We start from the raw sequence: 24,877 nt of genomic DNA, 5'->3' as shown, positions 1-24,877 counted from the left end.
TTCACAGACGTTTTATCATTATTGTTCTGTTTATCATCTGCGTTTAATAAAGCTTTTTTTTTTTGGTTGGTTTTGAGTTACCTGTGAGATTCTACTTCCTGGACCAAAGAGGTGGTTGAGGGTGGAGCATGCTATTAGGACGCAGTCACCAGTGGTAAAGGAAGAGGAAGAACACAATTAGTAATTTAGTAACTCTTCCTGATATGTTGAGTTATTTATTCCCTTAATTAATTTGATAACTTTTCCTTTACGTAAGCACATCCTTGGTCCCGTCAAGACATATTTATATGTTTAGTTAAGAATTTTTTGTGTAGTTCTCTCCCATGTGTTTTTAATCATTTGATGAGCTAGCATATAAACATTTCAACTGTCTTGAAGTTTGGTTTTGTTTGTTCTTATTAATATAGTCAGTTATGTTTGCCTCAAAGCTGCCACAGTTGCTTGACCTCTTTAATTGGCTTTTTTTTTGTTCAAATAATGTCTTTGTTAATTCTATGGGGAAAATAGACCCTGCATGTCTTCTCCATAAAGTGACATGAGGCTGGTTCAAAATTGTTTGCTCTATCCCAAACATCATTATGACCATCAGTAAAGTGAGTCATATGAAATATTCATAAAAGATAATTTTCTATCATTTTACCTTCTGTGTTTGTTCAGGAAAAACATCTCAAGTTGATTTTTTTCACACAAGAAATTTCCAGATTAAGAACCAGAACCACATCCATTAAAAACTGGCTTTAATTGTATATTCATGCACTGTATGTACAAATACAGAATGGCCAAAAAAAGGCAGCTTTGCAATAAAAGTATGATATATGAATATATTTTCAGTAAATTCTTCCTGTCTTCTCTGATTTTTCTTGTTTTTGTTTTTGCATTGTTCCAGTTCAAACAAAAACAACAAACACATGAATACCAAGACATTTGCAAATGGAACAATACTCTGAGAGTGAACGAGGACTGAAGGAGTTACATGTCTCACTGATCCACACTAACATGATACAGCAATATTAGAATACATCGGATTGTAGCACCACAAGGCAGATGGTAGATGTTGTATACAGGTACAAAAATCTTGGAATCCTGCACATAAAGAGGTCTCAAGGAAAGGACGACCTGCCAAATACCTTCAAATGGAGTCTGGGATGGACTCCTTCATATGGAGTCTGGGCAAAGTCTGGGATAATTGCATTATTGCCAGCCATCAGATACCCCAGTGGCACAATAAACTGACCAATAGAAAAGACTGCAATTCCTTACATGGAGGGCTTTGCTAAATCAAAATAAAACAAGATTAAAATAAATGAAGTAAAATAAAATAAACATTCCCTAAGACAACCTCAATTAAAGATGACAAAAACGAAGGGTATCAGGGCATATTTATTGATGTATATATGTATATGAAATAAATTAAATACATTTGTAGCCCAGCTTCATTCTAAATTAAAAGATACAATTGTCTCTGCAGATTCTGGGTCTGGTTTCTTGAGCAAAGTACACCTTGGGTTTTCTGAAGTACTCTAAGTTTCCATTTTTTATGAGTTTTGCAGATACAAAGGATCTAAAAAGAGAATGTCCTCTATCTTTAGGCTAAAGACACAAGGTCGTGCAACGCTACGGAGGTTATCCAGTATTTTAGTTTTGTATAGGACAATTATTTAGCCCTTTTAATTCTTGAAAATTAGGAATTTAGACAGTAAAAAGGAGAACATGGACTGCGCGGAACGTTTTTCTTTGTTTCTTCCGTGCCCTATTTCAGATGCACTGTCAGGGTTTTTTGTTTACATAGCAACGAGCGGTCGATGGTAGCAATGCGACAAGGGCACATGTTTCCTCTGATATGCAATGAAAGTAACGATTAAACGATAACGATTGAATTGACATAATTATGCTGTGTTGTTGTGCCGTTTCGCGCGTTTACTTGATTAGCTTTTGCCGCGTTTTATAAAAGGACAAGCTAACGGAAACTAGAGACAGTGAAACAAACAAAATATGTCTTTTCAAGAATCACGACGTTCCTCTGAAGATGAGGAGGCGTTCTATATGCAGTGTAGAGCTGCGTATCTGGCCGTGTTCCGATCTAGTTTGACAAATATTACTTCAAAGCAGCAGTTATGTCACGGTAAGATCATGACTTTTAAGCTTTTATGTGACTTATGCTAGCCACCGAGCACGTTACGCAAGAAGTACCAGTAAAGAAAGACATATTACATTGATTTAATTCCTTAATTCCTTCCACTCCCTTTCAAGCAATATTTATTAATATGTCTACTTATCCTAAGTTTGATTAGTTATTGTATGAATGTATAACTGATTATTGTATTGTTTTTGTGCTTTTTTTCTATTTGATTGCTTGAAATAAACCAGTTCAAATCAAATTCTTGTGCTGGTATTGTTAAATTATAAACACATATATATTTCACAGATCAAATATGATCCCTACAGAAATAAAAAACTAGGATAAAACCCCTAAATTTAACTTCCATTTTTATAAGCTCCCAGTGAATAAATTCTATCGTTTATACATTCATTTAAGCATTTATGGTATCAGCCATAACAATAGGAAAAAGTGAAATATGTTGCATGCTTGTTCCTGTAGGATGAGCACACCAAATCATTCAGATCTGCAGACAGTGTGTGGATTTGATCCTCCACTACCTCAGACAATAGGCTTGGAAACGTGCAAACAACCAATAAGAAACTGTTTTCCTAGCCTTAAATACTCCTAATTGAAGGCAAAAGTTGAAGAATTTTGGACTGATTCAAGATTGTAGAAAAGCCACAGCCATTGTCAAAATGTGGGAACCAGAGGGTGAAGTTCACACGGTGGACAAAAGAAGATAGGAAAAAAATCTCACCTGGTCTGGTAAATCAGTAGTTTTGCCTCATAACTATGGTTGATGGTTGAGTCAGAAGCAAGCAGAAACACTGCTCATGTAAATGTGGCTTGCCTTTGTTTATTAATGCATAAGTAACATTTTTCCTAATCAGATCTTTGATATAAATCTAGGATTTAACCATATCTGCTATACAATATACAATAAGCATCTGGCATGTTGTGGCTGACGTGTCATTTGTATGTATGTCTGAGGCAGATAAATCCCATCTCATGGATTTGAGGCTTAGTGGTTTTTTAACGCTTTTGAATTTCCAACTATCAGTTGAGCTAAAGTTCATTGTAACTTCCTCTGTATACATCTCTCAATATTAAAAAGAATTTAGTCCTTGACATCAAATGATAAAAGCACATTTTTCATCCTGAATTGTGGAGTCAATTTTGGTAATTTAGTTCACTATGCAGTCATTTAAAGAAACAGTCTAATGCTTGAAGTTAATGACAGTGTCAGGGCTGAGTTATGTAACTTCTAAATAGAGGTCTAGCACAATAGAAAAACATTGCTCTTTTGGCTTTTAAAGATTTAAAATGATCAATAACTCGTAAATTATTTTGGGTTTTTTTTAAACCCACCATTTGCTTTGGTGCAAAACTTAGATAAGCTCAAGTGTAAATCATTTAATGAGGGTTTATTTTATAGTTTCTCTTTTTTTTTTACAAAACTGAATATTGTTTTTTTTCTTCTTTCCTTTATGACTTTTTGTTTTCTTCAGTTCTTCAACAGGCAGGTAGAAATCCATCTCAAGCAACTCTGAGTAAATACTGGAGTCCTGGAACGTCTAAACTGAACTTTGATGACTTCTGTGAGATACTCAAATGTGAAAGACAAACCGAGGAGGCGGAGCTAATGAGAGCTTTCAAAACTATGGATGTGAATGGGGATGGCTACATCTTCCACAGTGCACTGGAAAAGGCTTTAACCACAGTGAGTGACGTAAAACATATGAAGTTTTCTTTTATCTTAATGCAGCAAACTAGAATAATATCTAAAGCAGATGGGACCTCATTTTATTCCATGTATGTGCATGAAAAAGTAAATTAATTAAGATGAACACTAAATCACTTACTTGAGACAATTTCTGTTTTTTGTATTTCGATTACAAGTGTTTTAAAACAGAAAACAAATGTTCTATCTTTCAGAAAGGTGAGAAAATGACAGCTGAGGAGGTGGACACTATTTTCTCGTTAGCTGACGTCAACAAAGATGGCAAACTGGACTATGCAGAGGTAAAAAAAAATCAGAAAAAATATTTCCATCACTTTGCTTTGTTTAATACATTCACTAGATTTAAACATGCAAGATGTCCAAACAGTGTGCGTCAAAAACTGCACTTTGGTTCTTTTTCTTTTGTTTAATGCTTGATAATGTGCACTGTTGTGTTGCAAAAAACAAATGCTACTAAATGCAGTTCCAAAATTGTTATTACGGCTTTTACAAAACATTTTGATTCATCATTTCACATAAAGAAACAATAGAAATTAAAGCCAGAAAGGCAGATGGTTGTAGTTTAGCTGATTGATTAGTGTCTTCTCTAAGAATCAGCAAATCACGTTTGACTTTAAGCTTGTTAAATCAAAGCTCAGCATACTTTGACAACCTGGTTGTCATCCAACCAAAAAAGAACAACAAAAAAGACATGTTACCTTGTTAACATGTCTTTGTAAGGAAAATAATTGTTAATAAACAAAGAAATAGATCCAAAAACATTCACTGTTTTGCAAAGGTATCTTGGTTTTGATTTTCAGACATAATATTAACATTTTACATTTCTTCTTGTTAGATTTAAATGCTGCAGCCATGTCCTGCTTTTGTCGTTTCTCTCAGTTCTGCAGATTGTTTGCATCAACTGTGCATCAGTGCCAAACGGTTGCTATGCAGAAACTTGAGACTGATGGGAAATTAAAGAGGCAAAACTTTGGCAGTCAATCATACAGCCTTCCTAAGGGCACTGCGTCTACACACCCAGCAGCAGTAGAAGTGGCAGCGGCTCACCATGCCGACTCTGATTCAACACTAAAGAAAGGTACTGCAGGCCTAATATTTGAAACCTTTGTAACCCGTATTGGGATTTAGTCAAAGTATAGAACAGGAGCAGAGGATTGGACCAATTTTACACACTCCCCCGTCACACCTTTATGATTAATTGTACAAGTCAAGAAAAAAAGTTGACCAATTGATATTTTCCCCCCACTTGTCTAACTGCTCATACATCATGACAGCAAACAATAAGGTCATCTTGTTTTGAGGGAGGTGGGAAAGTGTTTGGAATTGGGCAATCATGGCTGCCATTAAAACATTGACAAAAGCTTTGTCTTCACTGAAGAGGAAAAAAAGCCTTTTTCAAATTGTTTAAAGTGAGACCTTTTGGAAACATTAGCAGATACAAAGACGGAATAACATTTCAGAACTCTAAAGACTTTATAAATCTCCACCTTTCCACCCAGAACTACAGTTTTGAAGAAAAGCTTGACTGAACAAATGATGGCTGAGGAATAAGCCCTCAGTGGGAAGAAAGATGGGGTTGATTTATGTGGCCTGCCCCTCTTATTGATTTGGAGAGTTCCTCCTTTTCTCACTGGGGAGGTGATTAAAGAAGAGGCCCAGCTGACCAACGCTGTGAAAACAAATAAGGTGCAAGATAATGGTCTGGATTATCATATTAGTGGGCCTCTCCTCTGTATTGATTTGTGGCTTTAACAAGACGGAGACATCCGATGCTTCACAGTCGGAGCTATTTGACCTCCCGTTTCTTCTGTCATTTGTCTTTTTTTTAAAGGAAAGCATCTATTCGTCCTGCAGTGAAAATTAAATAAGTCATCCAATTCTTCCCAGATAATTCGACATTTTTCTAGTCTTAATAAATCTGTTTGTATGATCACTTGCAGCATCACATCAATAGTTTTTATCAGGACCACAGTTCAGCGCCTCTCTGCTTGCTTCCTCACAAGAGCTTGCATCATTCATAATTAAAGCAATGACAGTGAGGCTATTTATTTCAAAAGCCCCTGCAAGATGTGTGTAAATTTGTCCAATTACTCAGCATCTTGATATGCTAAGCCTAGAAACAGTCAGACCTCTCACCAGTAAATTCCTATTTTCTGGCTTTAAATAATGTCAAAAGGAGAACGATGTGGGAGATAATGGATCTAAAACTGTGTCCTGTCTGATTATTGCTGCTCTAATGAATGACATGGGACTCAGACTAAAGAGCATGCTTTCTTAGAACCTTATCCCAAAACATTCTCACCTCGTTTAGTGATAGTCTTTTGAGAAGATCAAATTATTTATCGGGTGATGTCATTCGATTCATCAATTCTCTGAAAAGTGTGTGACTATTTATCATAAATCTGTCAATTTTAAAAACTGGTTTGTGACTAATTCCTGTCTTATTTGCGCGTCTCTGTGTCGCAGACAGCAAGCCATCGTCCCGCCTTTCCTCTGCTCGCAGCCGACGCTCATCCCTCTCAAACTCCGTTACCATGAGATCCAGCAGCACCAAGGCCAGCCAAGTCTTAGAACCTGCTGGTCTGCAGGTAACTTCCCTCCACTTAGCGACACATATTATGTTCATTATTAATTACTTTTCTTTAAATGTCTTATACTATAAAATGTTCAGCATCTTTCTTTTTAGAACCATAGAAAATAGACAAAACCACCAAATCTTTAAATTTGTGCATTTTCAACCGAAGCATATTTAGGTTTTTTGATTTATTGCATAACCAGAGAAAGGAACTGAACTGATAATTGATTTAATGTCACTTTTTTGGTGAGTTTTAAAAAGTTTTTTCTGCAGCCTCAAAATACTCTCTACCAAAACAACTTTTCATAGGCCATTTTATATCTGAGCGATTTTTAAAACTTGAAGTAGACTATGCCAGTATAGAATAAAGAAATATAAAGGAGACATGAATGAAAAGGAGAAAATTCTGCATTTAAAAGTTACTTTTTAATGTAAAAATGTGTAACTTATGAGTAGTTGTTCAATTTTGTTTTGTTTTTACCACTAATTCTATGAAAAGTGTTTTTGTAACAATATAATAGTTGTAAATCAAATCAAGGATTCAGTACTTTGGCAGTGAAAACATCCCTAAAAACACAATAGATAATACATTTTAAAATGTCTTCAGTTGAACTTTCTCACCACATCAGATATTTCAGAGTCTGGGAGAAGCATGGCCTGCGTAAATAAGCACAACCGTGGCAGTGGTGCTAATCATACTGGGCGTTATTTGTGTCTTCCTGACAATCCTTCTTTATTTTTGTTACTCTGATACTTGAGGAGTGAAGGCAGAAGCAAATTGAAGAGCAAGGATGATGAGTTTGAAGTCATTTTATTCTGTTCAGTTGTCATGAGAAACATGAGTGGTACTGAATTTCTCCAGTGTGGCTGTTGGAACACATTCTGGACACGGAAAGTTTAGATCATGAAAGCACAGAGAAAGAGCAACATGAGTGAATTGATCGTTTTTGCTTTCATGCCTCGTGGTGTGATCTTTGGCACGCTACAGCGAAGAAGCAACCCGGTACCCTGAATAATGACTTGCTGGCTATGAGTTTAGGGAATTTTCCATCAGAAGGTTTCATGTGTTTCCTGCCAAATCTGGTTGGCGACCAGTTAGAGTGAAAATCAGGAGATTTCAAGCACCATTCTCTATTTTGAGTTCATTTTACTTAAATAAAACCCAACATTTTCATCAATTATCGTGTTACAGATTTCAGAAAACCTGTACACTCTTGAATACAGTTTTAAAAAAAAGGGTCAGAGGGAACAAAAGAACCATCCATTACATGTTTTGATTTACAACTGTTTTAAGGAGGAAAACACATTGTTTTATACAAGCTACACCAAGTTTTTTTGTATTTAATTTAGTGTTTAAACCACTGTATTCAGCTGAAATCCAGCGTGGCTTCAACAGAGATCAGGTCTGGCAAACAGGTCACTGAAAAAAAAACAAACAAACATGTTTTAGGTGCAGAAACAGTGCTTCTCAAGCTGGAAATGTGTGGATGATGGGGCTTTGTGAACATTCGCCTCAGTACGGATCACTTCTTAGCTACATGCGCTGCCACGTGTAACCCCAGGTGGAAACTCGCACACCGTATCGATTCTTTGCTCTTTGTTTTCAACCCTGTCTGGCTTAGCCTCAGATGGTTTGCTTTACAACAAAGGAAAAAAAAGGGTAAATAAGTTTAAAACACACACACACGTCGCTTTACCCCCCCCCCCCCCCCCCCCTTAGATCCACATGCTGTGTTAAGATTGGAAAGGACCAAGCATTACAGTGGTAAAAGATTGAGTGTCCAGAGATGACCTCAGAGGGACTTTCTGCTCTCTGTAATAACTCCTGCATTGCCACAGGCTAATAGCTGGGACATTATAGGGGAAGATTAGATGTGTTGCAGAAATTGTGTGTATGTGTCCTTACCTCAGAGATGCGAACCCTCTGTGATAAACTGCAATCTGCATATGAGTAATACCTGCTTGGATAGTTCACATCTACAGATAAGCGCAGTAAGACAAAGGCGAGGTGTGGCGGGCTGCATATGCTGGTGTGGCCTCCTCAGTGTCCTGTGCCCCTCTTAGAAACAGTAAATCAGTTTGGTGGCCACAGCAGGTGACAGCAAGTGTATTAGTCTGCAGGCTGACCCTCTCTCTATGGAGGCATTCATTCTGATGTCCTTAAGCAATGGATAGGTGCGCCTGGCATTTTCTCTAATTTAATATTGTCTGGACAAACCACTGAAGTGTTATGGTTTGATCTGTTACGCCTACCACAGCTGACGATAAATATATTGAGAAAATGGCTTTATTTTAAAGGAGCAGCATGCTCAGACTTTATGGTACTTTCTTTGTTTAACTTGGTGATTTATTTGTCCACTAAAAAGACGGATAGCCTATTTCAGGCTTGCTTGGCCCTTGGTGTCCTCTTACTTTGTGTCCACACAACTGTGTTTTCATTTAATGTGTCTCCAATGAGGGGACGGGATATTTCCTGGTGTTGACGCTCCTGCTCTATTTTCAAATTATTACCCTCCTTTTAGTTGTGGAACAACAGGATTTCAAAATGAGAGAAATACTGGTGTTCATAAATTTTTGCCAAAGTATCCCCGTGACAGTTTTTAATGACTGCTCGATCGGGATGAGGAAGACTGTATTTAGCAACGGTGTAAGAGAGTCTCAGCCTGCAGCGGGAACACCGTGTGCCACTCCCGCCCTCCGCTGGATCAGCTTGAGCATTGCTTCTCCAGCTGCTTCTGAGCTGATGCTCCCTGTTTCAGTAGAAATTAAACTTTGGAATAGTAATTAAAACTATTTGCTGTTTCTGTTAATCAAGTGAACCCGTCTTGTTTTTTTTTTTATTAATAAATCCCAAAATATGCTTCCTCTGTCACAAAAACGTATCCCTCTTTAAATACAAGCTAAAAATCAGTTTTGGTTTCTGTGAAGTGGATAAATGGCTAAAAGAAAAAGAAGATTATTGTCTTTTGCTCACAGATCCTTTCTGTATCTGGGTCTAAGACTTGCTGTTTGTTTTCTTTGCTCTGACATTTTTTGATTTTTAACCAGTGATAAACAGGAATATTTTTGAACCGTTTCAGGACTGGCACCACAGCTTCCGGAAGGGATGCTTCTTTGTCGAGGAGGATGGGAGTATCAGCTCTCTGCAGTACCAGCTCCACGTCCCCCAGACGACCCGTGTCTACATCACCATCCGTCCACTCAACATCCACGGACCTGGTTGGTTTTATAAATAAAAGCTTCACCTTTGTGTTGCTCTTTTGCTGCACTTGTCTATTGGCGTGGTTTTTGATACAATCTCCAAACGTTGTTTTAAAGCTTGTATCGCTCAGCAGTTTCAGGCACCTTAAAACTTTATCTATTCCAAATCTATTGGGAAAATGATCCGACCATGGCCCTGAAGAAAAAGCCCCGTGATTACTGAAAAGAAAAATAACTGAGAAAATCACTTGATGGCTTGGTTGACAGCCATTCAGAGCCGGCAGAAACAATTGAATCTGTTAGTTCAAAAGGGGCCCTTGTCTACAATTTTTCCAAATAGAGATATAATATGTTCTTTAAGGGAAAAGCTATCTGATTAGGTGCAAAACAGTCCCAAGTCTGTTGTAATGTATTGACTATGCTTGACATTTAAAATGCATTAATGCTAAATTCCAAGACTTGGGCCTCTCTTGCATGGGTTTTGCTTTATCCCATAGATGGCAGCACTAGTTATCCAATATGGCAGCGCCCCTGTTTAATTCAAGAAGGGCCCAAGTCCCGAGACTTTAGTTGGCTAGTCCTGAAATTATCAAAGTGAGGTGCTTCATATTATAGCATTTGTTAGCTATGAACTGGTGCTAAATCTGGGTAAAGTATTAATCATTTGGTGCAGTCTCCCTTAAAGCTATGCAATTAAAATCATTTCCTGGAAAAACAAACCTCTTGGACTTGGGCCCCTTTTGAACTGACCGATTCAATTGATGGAGCTACAGAAACAAGTGGCAGAGCTAGTGGGAGAAGCGAGGAGGCTACGGGCTGAACGAATAAAGACAAGAAGACCAATACTCGAGAAACAAGAGGACGACTTGGAGCAACACTCCAGAATCAATAACCTGGTAATCAGGCCAAGGTTATAGTAGTCAGAAATATTGAAGACCTGGAGAATTTCATGTCATGTCATGGTAGTTTGAGCAAAAGATAAGCACTAATAGATAAGTAATAAAAAACATTTCATAGAGTAAATTAAATAAGTTCAAGTAAATAACTAAGGCAAAAGAGATCTTCACCCTCTCCAAACGTCAACCGTGATCGTGACTTGAACCATAGTTCCAAACTGAAAAATATGACCTCAAAGTGTTCAGTTATTTATAACAATAGGATGTAATATGTAAATGGTAAATGGTGTATATATTATATAGCGCTTTTCTACCTACTGTACGGTAATAATGATTCTTGAAATGATTTTAAATCTTATTATGATAATCAAAAAGCACTTCATCTTTGTAACTTGATATTCCTTTAATACTTGGAATGAGTTCACTAAATAATCTGGACTGGGACTGGTAAAGTACAAATAACTCTAAATGGAAATTATGAACCGGAGAATGGGAAGTTTATTTAAAAAAAGTGTAATTTACTTTATGTAAAAATGCAAATGTGGCTCTGTATCATTAAGCATAACTATAATGGCATAATTACACACTGTATATGGAAATATATGTATGTATATGTGTACATTTATGTATGTGTATATACGTATACTTTTTTTTGATTGATTGTCTTCTTTAGTTTTTTCTGTCTCAATTGTTTCAAATCATCAAGTTCTAAAACATTAAATTTCAAAAACAGAACTCAGTCACACTGAAAAATGAACGAGGATTGCATTAACTTTTAATTCATTTTATCTGCCAGAGTTCTACTGTGTATTTGTTTTCCCCCTTTCTTTTGTAATGTAAAATATTATGTGTCAGTTGGGTAAATTTAGTGCCAGTATGTCCATTATTGTCATGTATTATTTAATCGCTTCTGCTCTTTTTTTAGAAAAGCCTTCGTCATGCATGACAGTAGACACAGCGCTTTTCATCATGTCAGCTGGTGAAACCAGAGAGGAGGCTACTTTAGTGTGCTTTACTGAATCAAAAGACAAGGAAGTACGTTTGTGGGAACTAAATTGGGATTTGTGAGATGTGATTTTAGATGTGAAATGTTTCATTTTAGCCCCTGTTTAGTTAAAAAAATATCTATTCCAGGATGTCCTAGTTCTAAAGGATTAATCGGTTTCTTGACTATGAGGACAAATGACATCTCTAAATAAATCAAAGGATATATTTAATTTAAAAATATCTCATTTTTTTCTTTAGAAATATGTTTGGATGGGAGAGTTAAACGCTGGGACGTACTACCTGCTTCCATTCACCAGTGGCTGCAGGTTAAAGAAACACAACAAAAAGAACTTTCCGGGTAAATCTGTGGAACTGGTCTACAAGACTGACACCGGGGAGTTGGACTTCACCCGCGAGCTAAGGTCAGGCCCGTTGACTCCATCACCAGATTAAAGATGACAAGTTATTTTATCCAGTGTCATCAAATGTGTATTCTAGTCTCAATGGAGGTTTCAATATGAAAATCGTGGAATTTAATTTAATTTTTTAAAAATATTTGGGATTTCGAGGAATTTCTCAGATTGACTTTTCTTGTGATGCTGAATTTGTGCCACAGGGAAGTGCTGTCTGACATCTTTGACACGATAGACCTGGATGGAAATGGCCTGCTGAGCCTGGAGGAATACAATTTCTTTGAGCTGAGGACCAGTGGAGAGCAGTGTGATAAAGAGGCATGGGCTGTCTGCAAAGGTGATTTTGGCATGACTGCTCTTTTCTTAAACTAAATATTATTAAGTAGGATGTTATATTTCTTATGTTTGTATTCTATATCTGCAGAAAACTTTGATATGAGAAAGAATCAGCTGACCCGACAGGGTTTCATGGAGCTGAACTTGATGGAGGCCACAGAGAAAGATGGAGACTCTGCTGACTTGTGGGTAACCCTGGAGGCCATGGGCTACAACCATATGCTGGAGCTTACAGAGGTGAGCTACACACCTAATATCAATCAAAAAAATAGAATTTTCTATACTTAAATGCATAATCTGTCACCTTTTCTGTCATTAGGCGTGTCCATTTCAAATAGACGTGTACTGTGAAAGCTCTCAGCCGTCCATTCAATCCCTTAGTCTGGAATCAGGACCCAAGCTGCTGAACCAGGCTGTCCAGAAATCCATCACTGCAAAGAGTGGAGCCAAAGCACTAAGAGGGCATGACAATGTCTTCATCTTTACTTACAGAGGGGAGCACAGAATCTCCTCTGTCATTGCCAATAAGGTAGACAACCAACGTTTTAAAAAGTTATCACAGATTCAAAGAAGACCGAGTGGATAATCCTGATTTCTTTAATTTTTTATCTCAATGAGTACTAAAAGGGGCCATAATTGGTTCTGAATGAAAATTATTTTCATAAATTGCAGCAGAGTTTAAATGTTTTTTTTTTGCATTAGTTTGGTGTTTGTGTGTATGGTATATCTAGACTCTAAGTCTCTGTATTGTTGGATACTTTAGTGTGTGGTGGTCAACTATTCATTCCAGACTCATTAATATGCAGCAGGGGCATTTCCTCTCATGGAAACAGAAGTTACTCTGTGGGAAAAGCCTAATTATGCTAAAGCACTGCTGAAAAAAAAATCTCCTAAAGTTTAAAGTGTTCAGAAGTTGATTTAAAACATTTACAATTTTGTTTATAAAAACTGTTATTCATTTTACTCTTTTCTTAGCAAAACGTTCTATGGAGCCCTGGTCATGACATCCAAAAAATAATCAATTGTTCCCTCGTGTTAATAATTTGTGGCCACAAATTAGCATTTTGTTTGCTTAAATAAGTATTTTGTTGCCACAAATTAACAGTAGATATTGAAGATAGTAAAATACTAGTTTGTGCACACAGAATACTAATTTGTGGCCACAAAATGCTCATTTTTACCTACAAAATGCTAATTTGTGCCCACAAAATACTAGTTTGTATGCAGAAAATGCTAATTTGTGTGCATAAAATAGTATTTTTATGGCTACAAATAATTAATTTTAGGGAACGATTTTTTTTTTTTTAATGTAATGTACAGGGGGCTTTAAAATTCTGCACTTTTACTTCATCATTTTTTTGAATCTTTGCAGACAAATCAGAAAGTGACTGTTCATGTAAACAACGAGCAGAGCAGGAACTGCTGCAGCAGCAGGGGCATGACGGTGTTTGCAGTAGAGATTCCAGCCAGGACTAAGATGGTAAAAACCTTTTATTTTGTAAAAATATTCAAAACAGTTATTTGCTTCTCTGTTTTTTTATGAAAGTAAATGTCAACGGGGAAAACAATCAATATACTGCAAGTACATGAGCATGTTTGGAGTTTAAATTCAGGAAAAGACAGCAAATTAGGAACTGCATGTGTGAAGGTAAAAGACAATATGATTGTCATGTTTGTAAATCAGTTTGATCCAAACCAAGGACTCCAGAGTAAAGAGAAACAGAAAAGCATAAATGTTACTTTACCTTTAACTATGCTCATCTGGAAGATTTCCTTCTTATTTCTCATCTATAATTTCACTTCATGTGTTTGAGGAGTATAATCAGAGATATTTTAATTTAAGGAAAAGAACAAAAACTTTTGAAGGATAGCATTTTGTTACATTAAATTTCTAAAGTACCTCCATAAGAGGTTAAGATGTTTGCATCATATAATAAAACACACAAACGGCTGAACTTCCCAGAATTACTTACATATTTTCTAGTACTACTTAATGAGAGAGGTTAATGAACGCCGGGAGCTAAACTTGACATCATTTCATATACAAACACACACCCAGGTGAATTGACAGAATTACCACACAAAAAAAGACATTCTCATCATATGAATATTTGGTGTTTGAGGAATTGAATGCTGATTTTTATGTTCTTCCTTCAGGTTTGCCAACATGTTATGCCCATTAATGACAAGCAGGATTGGATCTACAACTGCTTGGAAACCATTTTGCCCAGCATATGAAAGACCTCCAGATTGACTCCAGAAGAGATCAAATCTTCCTTAAAAGCATTTTACAGTAAAAAACAAACAAACAACAGAATGGAGTGGATGCAGTACCCATAAAAAATATGAATTCACCTTTTCCTTTTGGCTTTTCCCTTCCGGGATCACCATGGTGAATCAGCGTCGTCCATCTAAAACTGTCTTCAGCATCTTCTATTCAAACCTTCATATCAATAAAAGTAAATATTAGGACATTTACCCATTATTGTAATGCTTCTTTTGTTAATCAATTTACTTATTTTTATTTTATTTTTTTGTAAATGTCTGATAATATTGAGGTCCTCTGTACAGTATTTTTATAACCAATCACACAAAAGAGAAGGCAAGACAAGACCATTTTATGCACCGTATATATACGTTCCTATTGCTTTAGGCAAATGGCGAATACTTCTATAGCGCTTTCTACCTTCCTCAAAGGCCCAAAGCACTTTACAGTCGCAAACCCATCCACACACGCGTCCAAACACTGGCAACTTCCACCAAGGTGGTTTTCAGTGTCTTGCCCAAGGACACTTCTACATGTGACAGGGGCGGGAATCGAACCTGCAATGTTCCGATCGTGGGGTCGACCGCCCTACTGCTGCACCACTATGGAAGCGATTCTGTAGCATAATTCAAAATAAAAGTCAAAACAAGAAATGCCTTTTCATTTTCAAAATTTTTGTACTCAAAATTAAAATGAAAAAGCAATCCACTAAAATTCTTTTTCAATTTCTTCCTCAACACCGCTTATTCTGTCACTTAATTAAAATGATAAAGAAAATGGTTTTGACTTTTATTTTGAATTATGCCACAGAATCTCTTCCGTACACCACGGCCGCCCATAGACAAATGCAAAAACAAGAAAAGTAAATCAACATTCTATAAATGAAACAACGTTTAAATGGATGGAACAATATAGAAGCAATAGGTGAAGGTCTGAGCTCCATCTGTGCTGCAGAGCAGCTGAAAGCAGCTGCAGCCTGTTTGATTTTTTTTTTTTTTACCACCAATAGATCTGAAAGGTAATTGTGTCCACCATTTAGAAATTAGTAGCAGTACTTTAAAATCAGTTCTATATTTAACTGGTAACCTGTGTGACAATAGGGAGTGCCTTCAAGATAAAATCCAACCAAACTACAGTATTTGACTGTACCTGATAATCCCACCCACTTTTCTAGTTTGTCAAGGTTTTCAGAGAGTTTTAAAAGCTGCACTCAGAAGAGACACTGACACAAATGCAGTTTTAGTTGATGTCAATGGAGGTATAGACTGTTCCAAAGTCATTGCTAATGCAAACAAGTTCTCAGATTAAAATCAGGACTCCAGTAACCAATCCCTGCAGCCTCATGCTTCCTGAACTTTCATAATTTAGAAATAATGAATCCTGAATTGAGCCAACGTGGTACTACCAGCAGATAGATTCTTTTCAAACACAAGGCTTTTATTTATTTAAGGTCAGGTTACCAAGGTTGCTACTTTGTGAACTAATGTATTTTTGCAAACTTTTTACTAGGGGTACGGTTATTGTTCTCTGCATTAAAGCTACTTTTTTCATTTATTCCAAATAAAATCAATGTTTAGATCAATACATTAGCCAAAAAAATCTGAATTTCCAATAAACTCTTTGGACCAAAATTTATATATTAAAAAAAGAGATCTAATGTTCATCAAAGGCATGGTTCAACCGTGAGAGAGATGATACATACAAAAAAAATCTATAAAAATCACATTTTTAGATTTTAAAGAATTTCTTTGCAAAATTGAGACAAAAATAATTATTTGGTCAATAACAAATGTTCTCCTCAATACTGGTTGACAATGACTCAATACTGGTTGACGATGACAGAAATCAAAAATCTCCTTTAGGTCTTAATCAACACTGTTGCTGCTATTTTGCTCCATTCATCCATGCAGATCGTTTCAAAACCTGAGCTTTTGGGGGCTGTTGCTGCATAACCACAGATTCTGTGTTGGATTTAGGTACAAAGATTGGCTAGACCACCCCAGAACCTTGAAATGTTTTTATGTGACCACTTTTTTGTTGCACAGGCAACTTGTTTCGAGTCATTGGGCTAAATATATATATCAGGGCTACAGTTTAGAGGTCACATTAGTCTTTATCATTTTGATGTGCATAAGTACACATTTGAGGTTGGCAGTGCGATGCATTATTTTGTATTGCACTGAAGTCTAAACTTGACTTGCCTCTGGCCTTTACAATTTAGTCTTGACCTTCTATTTATATCTCTCAAGCCATTATGTGCCCTTTGACTTTCAATGCTGAAACAGTAGAGCCTCCATACTAAATGTCACAAGGCATAGATGTATTTTATGCCCTGAGCCCATCTGTTCTTCTTCACCCAGCCCTGCAGGCTTCGTCAAACACTAGAAAATGTAGATGTGATAACATTTGTATGGGATTTTACTTTTAATTACAATTAATATAGATTTGAATTTAAGAAACATAAACATGTTAAAAGTGCAAAACAACAGGTGTAAGCTTTAAAGGCATAAATGAACTGGGTCTTATTTCATTTCAGTAAAGTGCTGGTGTGACTAATGTAACTTAGGGCCTTAGATAGAGTAAATGCTGTTGGGACCACGTGTCTGAGAGTAGACTTTGTGATGATCAAACTCACATACTGTATGATGTAACTTGAAAATAGCTGTGGCCATAGATCATGTGAAACTTCCCCTTACTCTGTCACATCTTTTACATCAAAGACCTTAAAAAATGCTGCTCTTTCTAAGCAGATATTTTACATTTCCGCCTTTTCTGCACACAAATGTAGAGGTTACAATATTTTTGGGCTGCTTGAGAACTTGTTGCAAGACCTTGCTGTCACTGACCTTTGTGCATGTGGCTCAACCGTGAGAAGAACATGTTTGTCAGGCCTAAATCAAAATCTACAAATATTGATTTTATTACAAAACTGCTTTAGTTATATATTTAGTTGATAGTTTTAGATACAGAAAACAAATTGGGATGAAAAAGTAATGTATTTGTGGTTAGGGAAAGCTTTGTATGTATTCTTTTTATTTCATTTTTTTACTTTTTTTTGGTATTAGATGGAGATTTTAAAATTAGCAAAGAATTTCTACAGATTGGACTAATTTATGTACTTACTGACTTCAATCAATTTTTAAAAATCATTGAATATGATAAAACGCTTCTTTTATGGGTAAAAAACAGGCTAGTTTAAAGTCCCACTCTTATCTTTTGATGGAAAGTGTTCCCAGTGTTTTTTAAATCATGATTAAGCCATTGTTAGGCAATTGTTCACAAATCTGTGTTGTTTTCTGTGGCCTAGTTTCTACAGAGCGGCAGCGTCAGAAATTCGTCTCTAAGTTGGCAGAGTATGAAGTGCCCTTTTTCCCATCATCCCTTGTTTACACTCTCTCCTACTTACTTACAGCCCAACGTAATATTACTGGTGCAACAAAAATGGCTAGCAGTATTGGAGATACCCTGCTGTACAGTTCTGAGTCAGATGCCAGCCGTTACGAGGAAACAAAGACGCACATGGATCTATTTGTCTGGACGTGGATGCTCAGAATAGAGCGGAGCAGGGAGCTTGTGACCCGCCGACCGAAGCACCTACATCACAACTACAATTTTTTCAAATGACATTTTTTATCTGCTCCTGACTCACAACGATTTGAATAAAGAAATACTCAGAAATGTAATTTTAAGCCTAATTTTCTTCATTATGCCCTTCATCGTGCGAAAAATATGGCCACAAGAACATGTTAAAAACACCCAAAACAAGATTTTCTTTGCCTGTTATACTTTATTTTATATAAAAAACACACTAAATGCAAATGCACGTATATTTTTAGGTATCATAATCTGCTTGCAGAAGAAAACTACAGCTTAACACGGCAGAGTGGGTCGCTGCTTGCCCTTTAACTCAAAGGGGGTGTGTGAGGGGGAGTTACCTCGTGAATACGTGCAGTCTCTCAGCCTCCACAGTCACCTCCTTGTCGGACCACACTGCGGAATATTCGGGGTGACCATCGGTGCTCCTTCGGGGTCAAAAATGGTGAAAATTACCACAGTGAAGACCAAACCGTACGCGGACCAGAAGCCCGGCACGAGCGGTCTGAGAAAGAGGGTGACGGTGTTCCAGCAGAACCAGCACTATGCGGAAAACTTCATCCAAAGCATTATCTCTGTGGTTGACCCTGCGGAGCGCCAGGCGGCCACCTTGGTGGTCGGGGGAGACGGCAGGTTCTTCATGAAAGACGCCATTCAGCTGATCGTCCAGATTGCAGCGGCCAACGGGGTCAGTAAGAGTAATGAAGGAGACGCGGTACTAGTTGATGCTCGTCCTGTTCGTCTTGCTAGCTGAATAAACAACATGTCCTGTTCAGTCTAAGCTAGCGCAAGCTTGCACGTTAGAGTTGAAAAAAAGGCTTTAAGATATTTCGAAACTGAAACGACATTATTTTATCTTTAAAAGTTTGCCATCAGTGGTGCATCGACGTAAATACCTCCATGCTAGCTTACAATAGCAGTAGCCCCATCCTTAGCAAAAGCCCTCCAACTGTCATTCAGAGGTCATTTGTGATTTAAATCTGAATCTTATGAATGAAACTGAAGTTTAGATTAGTTATATTCCTTGTTTATGGCGGTATAAGCGTGTACTTGGTGGTGCTATGCCACTAAATTTGGGTGTTTTACGTATTCGGGCTAGCAAAGAGAAACCTGACGTGTTGTTTTTTCAAGTATTCTGCTGCTGGCGATACATTTGGGGCGAAGAAGTCATCGCTGCCTCTGCTTGCCATGTCAGGTTTTTTTTCCAATAGCACGTCTCCGAAGAAATGTATTGATTTATGAACAGTTTTGAGCATTTCGCGAGCAGCTGACAGGTGTCAGAAGTTCCTCTAGTCTTAGTTTTAGCGTCTCCAGTCATCAGATCATCTGCTCGGTAAGTACACGGAGGAAGGAAACAATTAGCTTTGAGCAGGAAGGAAAGTTTCTTGGTCGTAAAGGCTCGAAAAATTAGTGTCATTCTCTAACTTGCATCATCTCGGGTTTTGACATGCAAGCTGGTGGTTGTAAACTTCTGCAAACACAGTTGAATTGTGCAAAGGGATTCCTGGTGGGGGGGTTGTTTGCGAAATGAACTGTGGGGAGATACCACTTTGGTAAAGGAAGGGGGGGGGGGGGGATCAACCAATCAGGTTACTCCACAGTTGTTTGTGAGTTCCACTTGCAAATACATTAAATATTATATATTTTAGAACTTGTTATGGTTTATGTAGTTGTCAGGCGTTTGTCTTATTTGTGCCACAGGCTGTTTCAAGCACACACATCACTGACAGACGTGACATTAAGGCTGCACTGAGTGCATGACCTTTCCCCTCTGCAGCAAACCTCAGCAAAGAGATTTGTACTGTGCTTCCACAATTTGTAAATGGGTTTGACTTTTTTGACTGTTTTGCTTCAACAAATGTGGCTTATAGTCCAAAAAATACATTAATTTAGAAAATTAAACCCATTTTATTTTTCTTTAATCAGAGAGCCACATGTGGCTCCAAAGCCTCAGGTTGCAGACCCCTAGAGGATTATACTTGATCCAACATGAAGATTTGAGCTTTTCCACATTTTTTGGTGAACATTATGCTGAAACCAGTTGTTGGTAGAACTGCCTAATAGAGTAAATAGCAGAGACAGAGCACTGGTTCGCTGTTCTTGTGCAAATGCTAAGCAAAGTAAGACCAAGATAGTGGGGGGATTACAAAACTAAAATGGGTGAAGGTGCACATGCTATTCTTTTGTAGTGAAGTATTTTATAATCATAAAGAACCCCAGAAAATGACACAAAGAGAAAAAGTAATCTCTTTTTAAAGTCATTGAGCCTGTTAATTGAGATCTTGGTTAGCATTGCCTAACTTCATGATCCTGATCCTCAAAGTAAACACTAATGTTCAATATTTGTGATGCTTTTTGTTTGTTTTTTCTCCTCAGTTTAACTTCTTATGCGTATTTCCGTCTGTGCACTTGCAAAAAAAATCTTGTTTAATTGTTTTGCAGATTAATCACCTTGTAATTGGCCAGAATGGCATCATGTCCACCCCAGCAGTTTCCTGTGTGATCCGCAAGATAAAGGCAGTGGGGGGAATCATTCTCACAGCTAGCCACAACCCAGGGGGCCCCAATGGAGATTTTGGTATCAAGTACAATATTTCAAGTGGAGGTAAGAGATTCAGATTTAGGCTGTGGAGGGAGATATGCTTGTGCAGTTTTTAGGCTCCAAGTTGGTGTTTTTTTGTTGTTGTTACATTTGCTAGGCCTCTCTTTTACTTTGCAGGTCCTGCTCCTGAAGGCATCACAAACAAAATATTTGAGATCAGTAAAGCCCTGCAGGAGTATCACATCTGCCCGGATCTCAAAGTGGACCTTTCTAAGATCGGGAAGCAGACTTTTGAAGTGGAAACGTTTAAGCCTTTCATTGGTAGGAAGCTTCTTTGTTTTTTAAATACAGTTACTGCATTTTTTTGCTGTGAGTTAAATCTGGTTTTTGTGTTGTGCCCTGGGTTCTCCTATTCTGACATGTACTTGTTTCCCTCTTGATTTGTCTCAGTGGAGATTGTTGATTCAGTGGAAGCCTACGCTGAGATGCTAAGGGACATTTTTGACTTTCCTGCACTAAAGAATCTTCTCTCCGGGCCCAATCACATCAATGTCCGTCTGGATGCTATGCATGGAGGTATAAAGGAACACAGGGACTTTTAGAGCAACACAAAGTGAGGTCTGACAGCAATAAGGAAAGCACACTCTTTCTCCCTTTAGTGGTCGGTCCTTACATCAGGAAGATCGTCTGTGAAGAGCTGGGCTCTCCTGCCAACTCGGCCGTCAACTGTGTACCACAGGAGGACTTTGGGGGCCACCACCCGGACCCCAATTTGACCTACGCTGCTGATTTGGTCAACACCATGAAAAGTGGAGAGTATGACTTTGGAGCTGCCTTTGATGGTGACGGTGTAAGGGATCCAACTCCTTTTTGCAGTTTTTGTCTTTCATTATGTCCTGGGTTATTGAAAAACCCCCTTTTGCCTTTTGTCTCATCATTAGGACCGAAACATGGTACTGGGTAAACATGGCTTCTTTGTGAACCCCTCTGACTCTGTAGCCGCCATTGCTGCCAACATAACCAGCATTCCTTACTTTAAGAAGACCGGTGTCAAAGGCCTGGCCCGCAGTATGCCCACAAGTGGGGCTTTGGACAAGTAAAAACTGCACAATGCACCAGCAAATCATTTTTAAATAAGTTAAGAGCTCTCTTTGAAGAAGCGTTTCTACTCATTGGGTTTATGGTATGTTTTTGTCTCTTCTAGTGTGGCTAAAGCTCTGCAGATGGAGCTCTATGAAACTCCAACCGGCTGGAAATTCTTTGGCAATTTGATGGATGCTGGAAAACTTTCACTGTGTGGAGAGGAGAGCTTCGGCACTGGTGGGAGCAAGCCTTAAGCTTTCCGTGTTTGCTTAGAATTCTGTGAAGTATTGGTGTTAGCCGTCATTTACCCGTCCTGTGCTGACACCTACCAGGCTCGGATCACATTCGGGAGAAGGACGGCTTGTGGGCGGTGCTTGCATGGCTGTCCATCTTAGCCACCAGGAAACAGAGCGTGGAGGAGATCATGAAGAATCACTGGCAGACGTTTGGCAGAAACTTTTTTACCAGGTCTGGTCGAATGTGTTCAGTTAATTGCCAAATAAAGGGAGAATCTAAAGTTTTTGAACAACTGGATAAATAAATCACTAATATGGTGCAATAATAGAGTAATTTATCTTAAGACAATATACACTTTTATATTAAAGTGCCCACTGTTTGCAGGTGTGTAGAGATTCTCATTCCCCCTGTCATATTATGACCAAATACTGTTATTTGCATGGTTGCTTTTTCATTCATTTGTCTTTTTCATTCAGGTACGACTACGAGGAGGTCGACTCGGATGCTGCTAACAAGATGATAAAGGATCTGGAGGCACAAATGTTTGAACCATCCTTTGTAGGAAAGACATTCTCATCAGGGGACAAGAGTTATGTGGTGGCTGTAGCTGACAACTTTGCCTACACAGACCCAGTAGATGGCAGTGTGTCCAAAAACCAGGTATAGTTAACTAAAGTTTGTAACAGCAGTTTTAGCTGTTTAGGCTCAAATCTTTGGTGTTGGGCACTTTATTTGACATGTGACAAAACGGTCATATCCAAATAGTGGCATGCACTAATGTGAGTTGTGTATTTTTTCTTTTCATCGTGAACTCTGTCTACTCGCTCTTTCGTTCTCTCAGGGCCTCCGGATCATCTTCTCTGATGGTTCTAGGATTATTTTCCGTCTCAGCGGCACAGGCAGTGCTGGAGCCACCATCAGGCTCTACATAGACAGCTATGAAAAGGATCCCCAGAAGATTTACCAGGACCCGCAGGTTAACCCGCAGTAACTTACTAGAGGATTTAGAGAAATGTTTAGACAGAGAGTCAGACTAATACAAGTTCTTTTCAATGGTACTTTTTTAAATGGGAAAAAATATTCGCCAAATTTCCAAAACTATCTTGTCTGGTGTGCAGAACTCCCAGCTTCCATTAGGTGGAGCTCTTCACCGAGAGAAGTTGAACTAACGTCATTTAGAAGGGGAAATGCTCACAGAGAGAAAGTTTGAAGAATGACAGATTAGAAGATGTATAAAAAGACAGAAAACAAAGAGCAAGTGGCTCGAGCAGATGATTTTTTTTTTTGTTTTTGTTTTTTGCTGGCAGGGAAGGGAATACAGTAACAAGTTTAGCCTTGTGTTCCCAAAAGTTCTGAGAATGTACATTTTTAAAAACAGTAATTTTTTATCCCAATGAGAGAGGGAAAATTGCAGCACAGGATTCACTGACTTTCAGTATTTTTGATTCGCACATCTGGAGAATATGCAAGAAGAAGTAATGTTTCAAAATAGTTTTTTTTTTCTGTCCTTTTAAATCCTTACAGTATAAACAATTGGATATGGTGGTATTTATCCAGATGTTTTCCTTTTAGTATTACTAATATAATTAATAAAGTTAAAAAATTATGTTTTTACTGTTTGTAACTGGTGAATAGCAGTAAGTAGAGTGAATTTATGAGGCGACCAGTGTTTCGGATGAGACCTTTAGACCTAAAAGGCTGAACAGGAAGTCTGAACCCCTGTGTTTGTTCTTGCTCAGGTGATGCTGGCGCCGCTGGTGGACATCGCCCTCAAGGTCTCGCAGCTTCACGAGAGAACGGGACGCACCGGGCCGACTGTGATCACATGATTCCTCTGCCTCAACACAAGCGCTCACAATTAGCAACATGATACCTCTGCTTCAACAGAGGTGAAGCTGCCCCCCCCCCATTTTGTGCTATTTTGCCCGCTGTTATTAAATTGGATAAAAATGGAAAATGTGTGTTATGCAAGGGAATAGTTTAGGTCTTCTGATTTTGCTCAGAGTTAATCACTGCCATCCTGTAGCACCAGACTGTAGGGAGCTTTTTAAGATACACGACAGGTCTCATAAATTCTTTTAGGTGTCAGAAAAGTTGTGAAAGTTTGATGTTTTTGTCTCTGTAGCAGCACGTTTGTCCTTGTGTGTAACCTCCTAAAACTAGTTGATTTGCTTCACATCTTGTAACGCTGGCACTGCTGAACCGAGGGGAAAGCAGTGACTCTGGGCAGCATGTTTCCCTCCACCCCTCTCCCTGGTGCCTTCCCCTCTGATGAATAATTCTAGGTTACTGAAAACGCCTCTCAGCCTGAACCATAACTGAAGTCACAAAAATAAAAATAAAATCTAATCGAAAAGGACAAAAGTCAACTGTGTTATTGTTTCATTTAGCTAAAGTGTTCACAGATGCTAGGACCTGCAGCAGCTTGGACAGACTCGCGCTGGGAAAACCGAATATTTACCAGGGAAACGGAAGAGAAGAACGCGTTCAGTGGTGCTGAGCATGTTTGTGTAGTTGTGAAAGAACTCCAACAAATGTAGTGCTATTGTTTTAGAAAGCAAGGAAGCAGTTTCCAGGAGAAAAGCCAAATGTCTTGAAAAGGTCTCTGCTTCCCAGCATTCCTGCAGCAAGAAATATATACAATAGAAGCTGATAAATTAATCCTCCAAAATCTTTTTTTTTTTTTTTTTTTAGAAAAATGGGATAATCACTGCAATCCTGATGAGTAATTACACCTACAGTTTAGGATGTTCTGGGATACCAGAAAGCAAATCAAAAGTCTGTTTTTCCTCCCCAGGAGTTGAATTTCACTGAAAGGTTTGAGGTAACTTGGATCTGACTTTAAACCCTAGATTAGTGTCTGTTTCTTGGCCAATGATCTCTGGTGTTTGGGGGTAAATTGGTT

At 38.1% G+C, this 24,877-nt stretch overlaps 2 protein-coding genes and 1 long non-coding RNA gene across 3 annotated transcripts; 2 read left to right on the top strand and 1 right to left on the bottom strand.

Moving 5' to 3' along the window:
• The first annotated feature begins 1,736 nt into the window (after positions 1-1,736).
• Positions 1,737-14,728, top strand: efcab7 (EF-hand calcium binding domain 7). The gene is made up of 13 exons (XM_004068021.5): positions 1,737-2,122; positions 3,610-3,821; positions 4,037-4,123; positions 4,722-4,920; positions 6,309-6,430; positions 9,498-9,636; positions 11,440-11,549; positions 11,760-11,923; positions 12,118-12,251; positions 12,339-12,487; positions 12,570-12,779; positions 13,623-13,730; positions 14,408-14,728. Exons 1-13 carry the CDS (start codon positions 1,993-1,995, stop codon positions 14,486-14,488), a joined length of 1,845 nt encoding a protein of 614 aa, XP_004068069.1. The 5' UTR covers positions 1,737-1,992; the 3' UTR covers positions 14,489-14,728.
• On the bottom strand, positions 7,704-18,584 carry LOC144991880 (uncharacterized). Its single transcript, XR_013655543.1, has 3 exons — positions 18,452-18,584; positions 14,606-14,693; positions 7,704-7,837 (listed from the first exon to the last, which is right to left on the bottom strand). It is a non-coding gene; the product is annotated as an uncharacterized LOC144991880 (long non-coding RNA).
• Positions 18,422-24,336, top strand: pgm1 (phosphoglucomutase 1). The gene is made up of 11 exons (XM_004068020.5): positions 18,422-18,798; positions 20,553-20,715; positions 20,830-20,973; positions 21,103-21,228; positions 21,312-21,502; positions 21,594-21,748; positions 21,857-21,972; positions 22,068-22,203; positions 22,449-22,632; positions 22,814-22,948; positions 23,712-24,336. Exons 1-11 carry the CDS (start codon positions 18,553-18,555, stop codon positions 23,799-23,801), a joined length of 1,686 nt encoding a protein of 561 aa, XP_004068068.3. The 5' UTR covers positions 18,422-18,552; the 3' UTR covers positions 23,802-24,336.
• Positions 24,337-24,877: the final 541 nt, after the last annotated feature.

Source organism: Oryzias latipes, chromosome 4 (assembly GCF_053564925.1).
Source record: "Oryzias latipes strain Hd-rR chromosome 4, Olatipes_Hd-rR_3.1".
Taxonomy (NCBI): domain Eukaryota; kingdom Metazoa; phylum Chordata; class Actinopteri; order Beloniformes; family Adrianichthyidae; genus Oryzias; species Oryzias latipes.
Note: the sequence above shows the minus strand (reverse complement) of the source record. Positions and strands in the feature narration are given on the sequence as shown.

Excerpts from the sequence above, each read along its gene's own strand:
- efcab7 (XM_004068021.5), top strand. The coding sequence starts at position 1,993 with ATGTCTTTTCAAGAATCACGACGTTCCTCTGAAGATGAGGAGGCGTTC. Across the intron at positions 2,123-3,609 it reads AAAGCAGCAGTTATGTCACG|TTCTTCAACAGGCAGGTAGA; the intron begins GTAAGATCATGA and ends TGTTTTCTTCAG. Across the intron at positions 3,822-4,036 it reads TGGAAAAGGCTTTAACCACA|AAAGGTGAGAAAATGACAGC; the intron begins GTGAGTGACGTA and ends TCTATCTTTCAG.
- pgm1 (XM_004068020.5), top strand. The coding sequence starts at position 18,553 with ATGGTGAAAATTACCACAGTGAAGACCAAACCGTACGCGGACCAGAAG. Across the intron at positions 20,974-21,102 it reads AACGTTTAAGCCTTTCATTG|TGGAGATTGTTGATTCAGTG; the intron begins GTAGGAAGCTTC and ends GATTTGTCTCAG. Across the intron at positions 21,503-21,593 it reads CTGCCTTTGATGGTGACGGT|GACCGAAACATGGTACTGGG; the intron begins GTAAGGGATCCA and ends TCTCATCATTAG.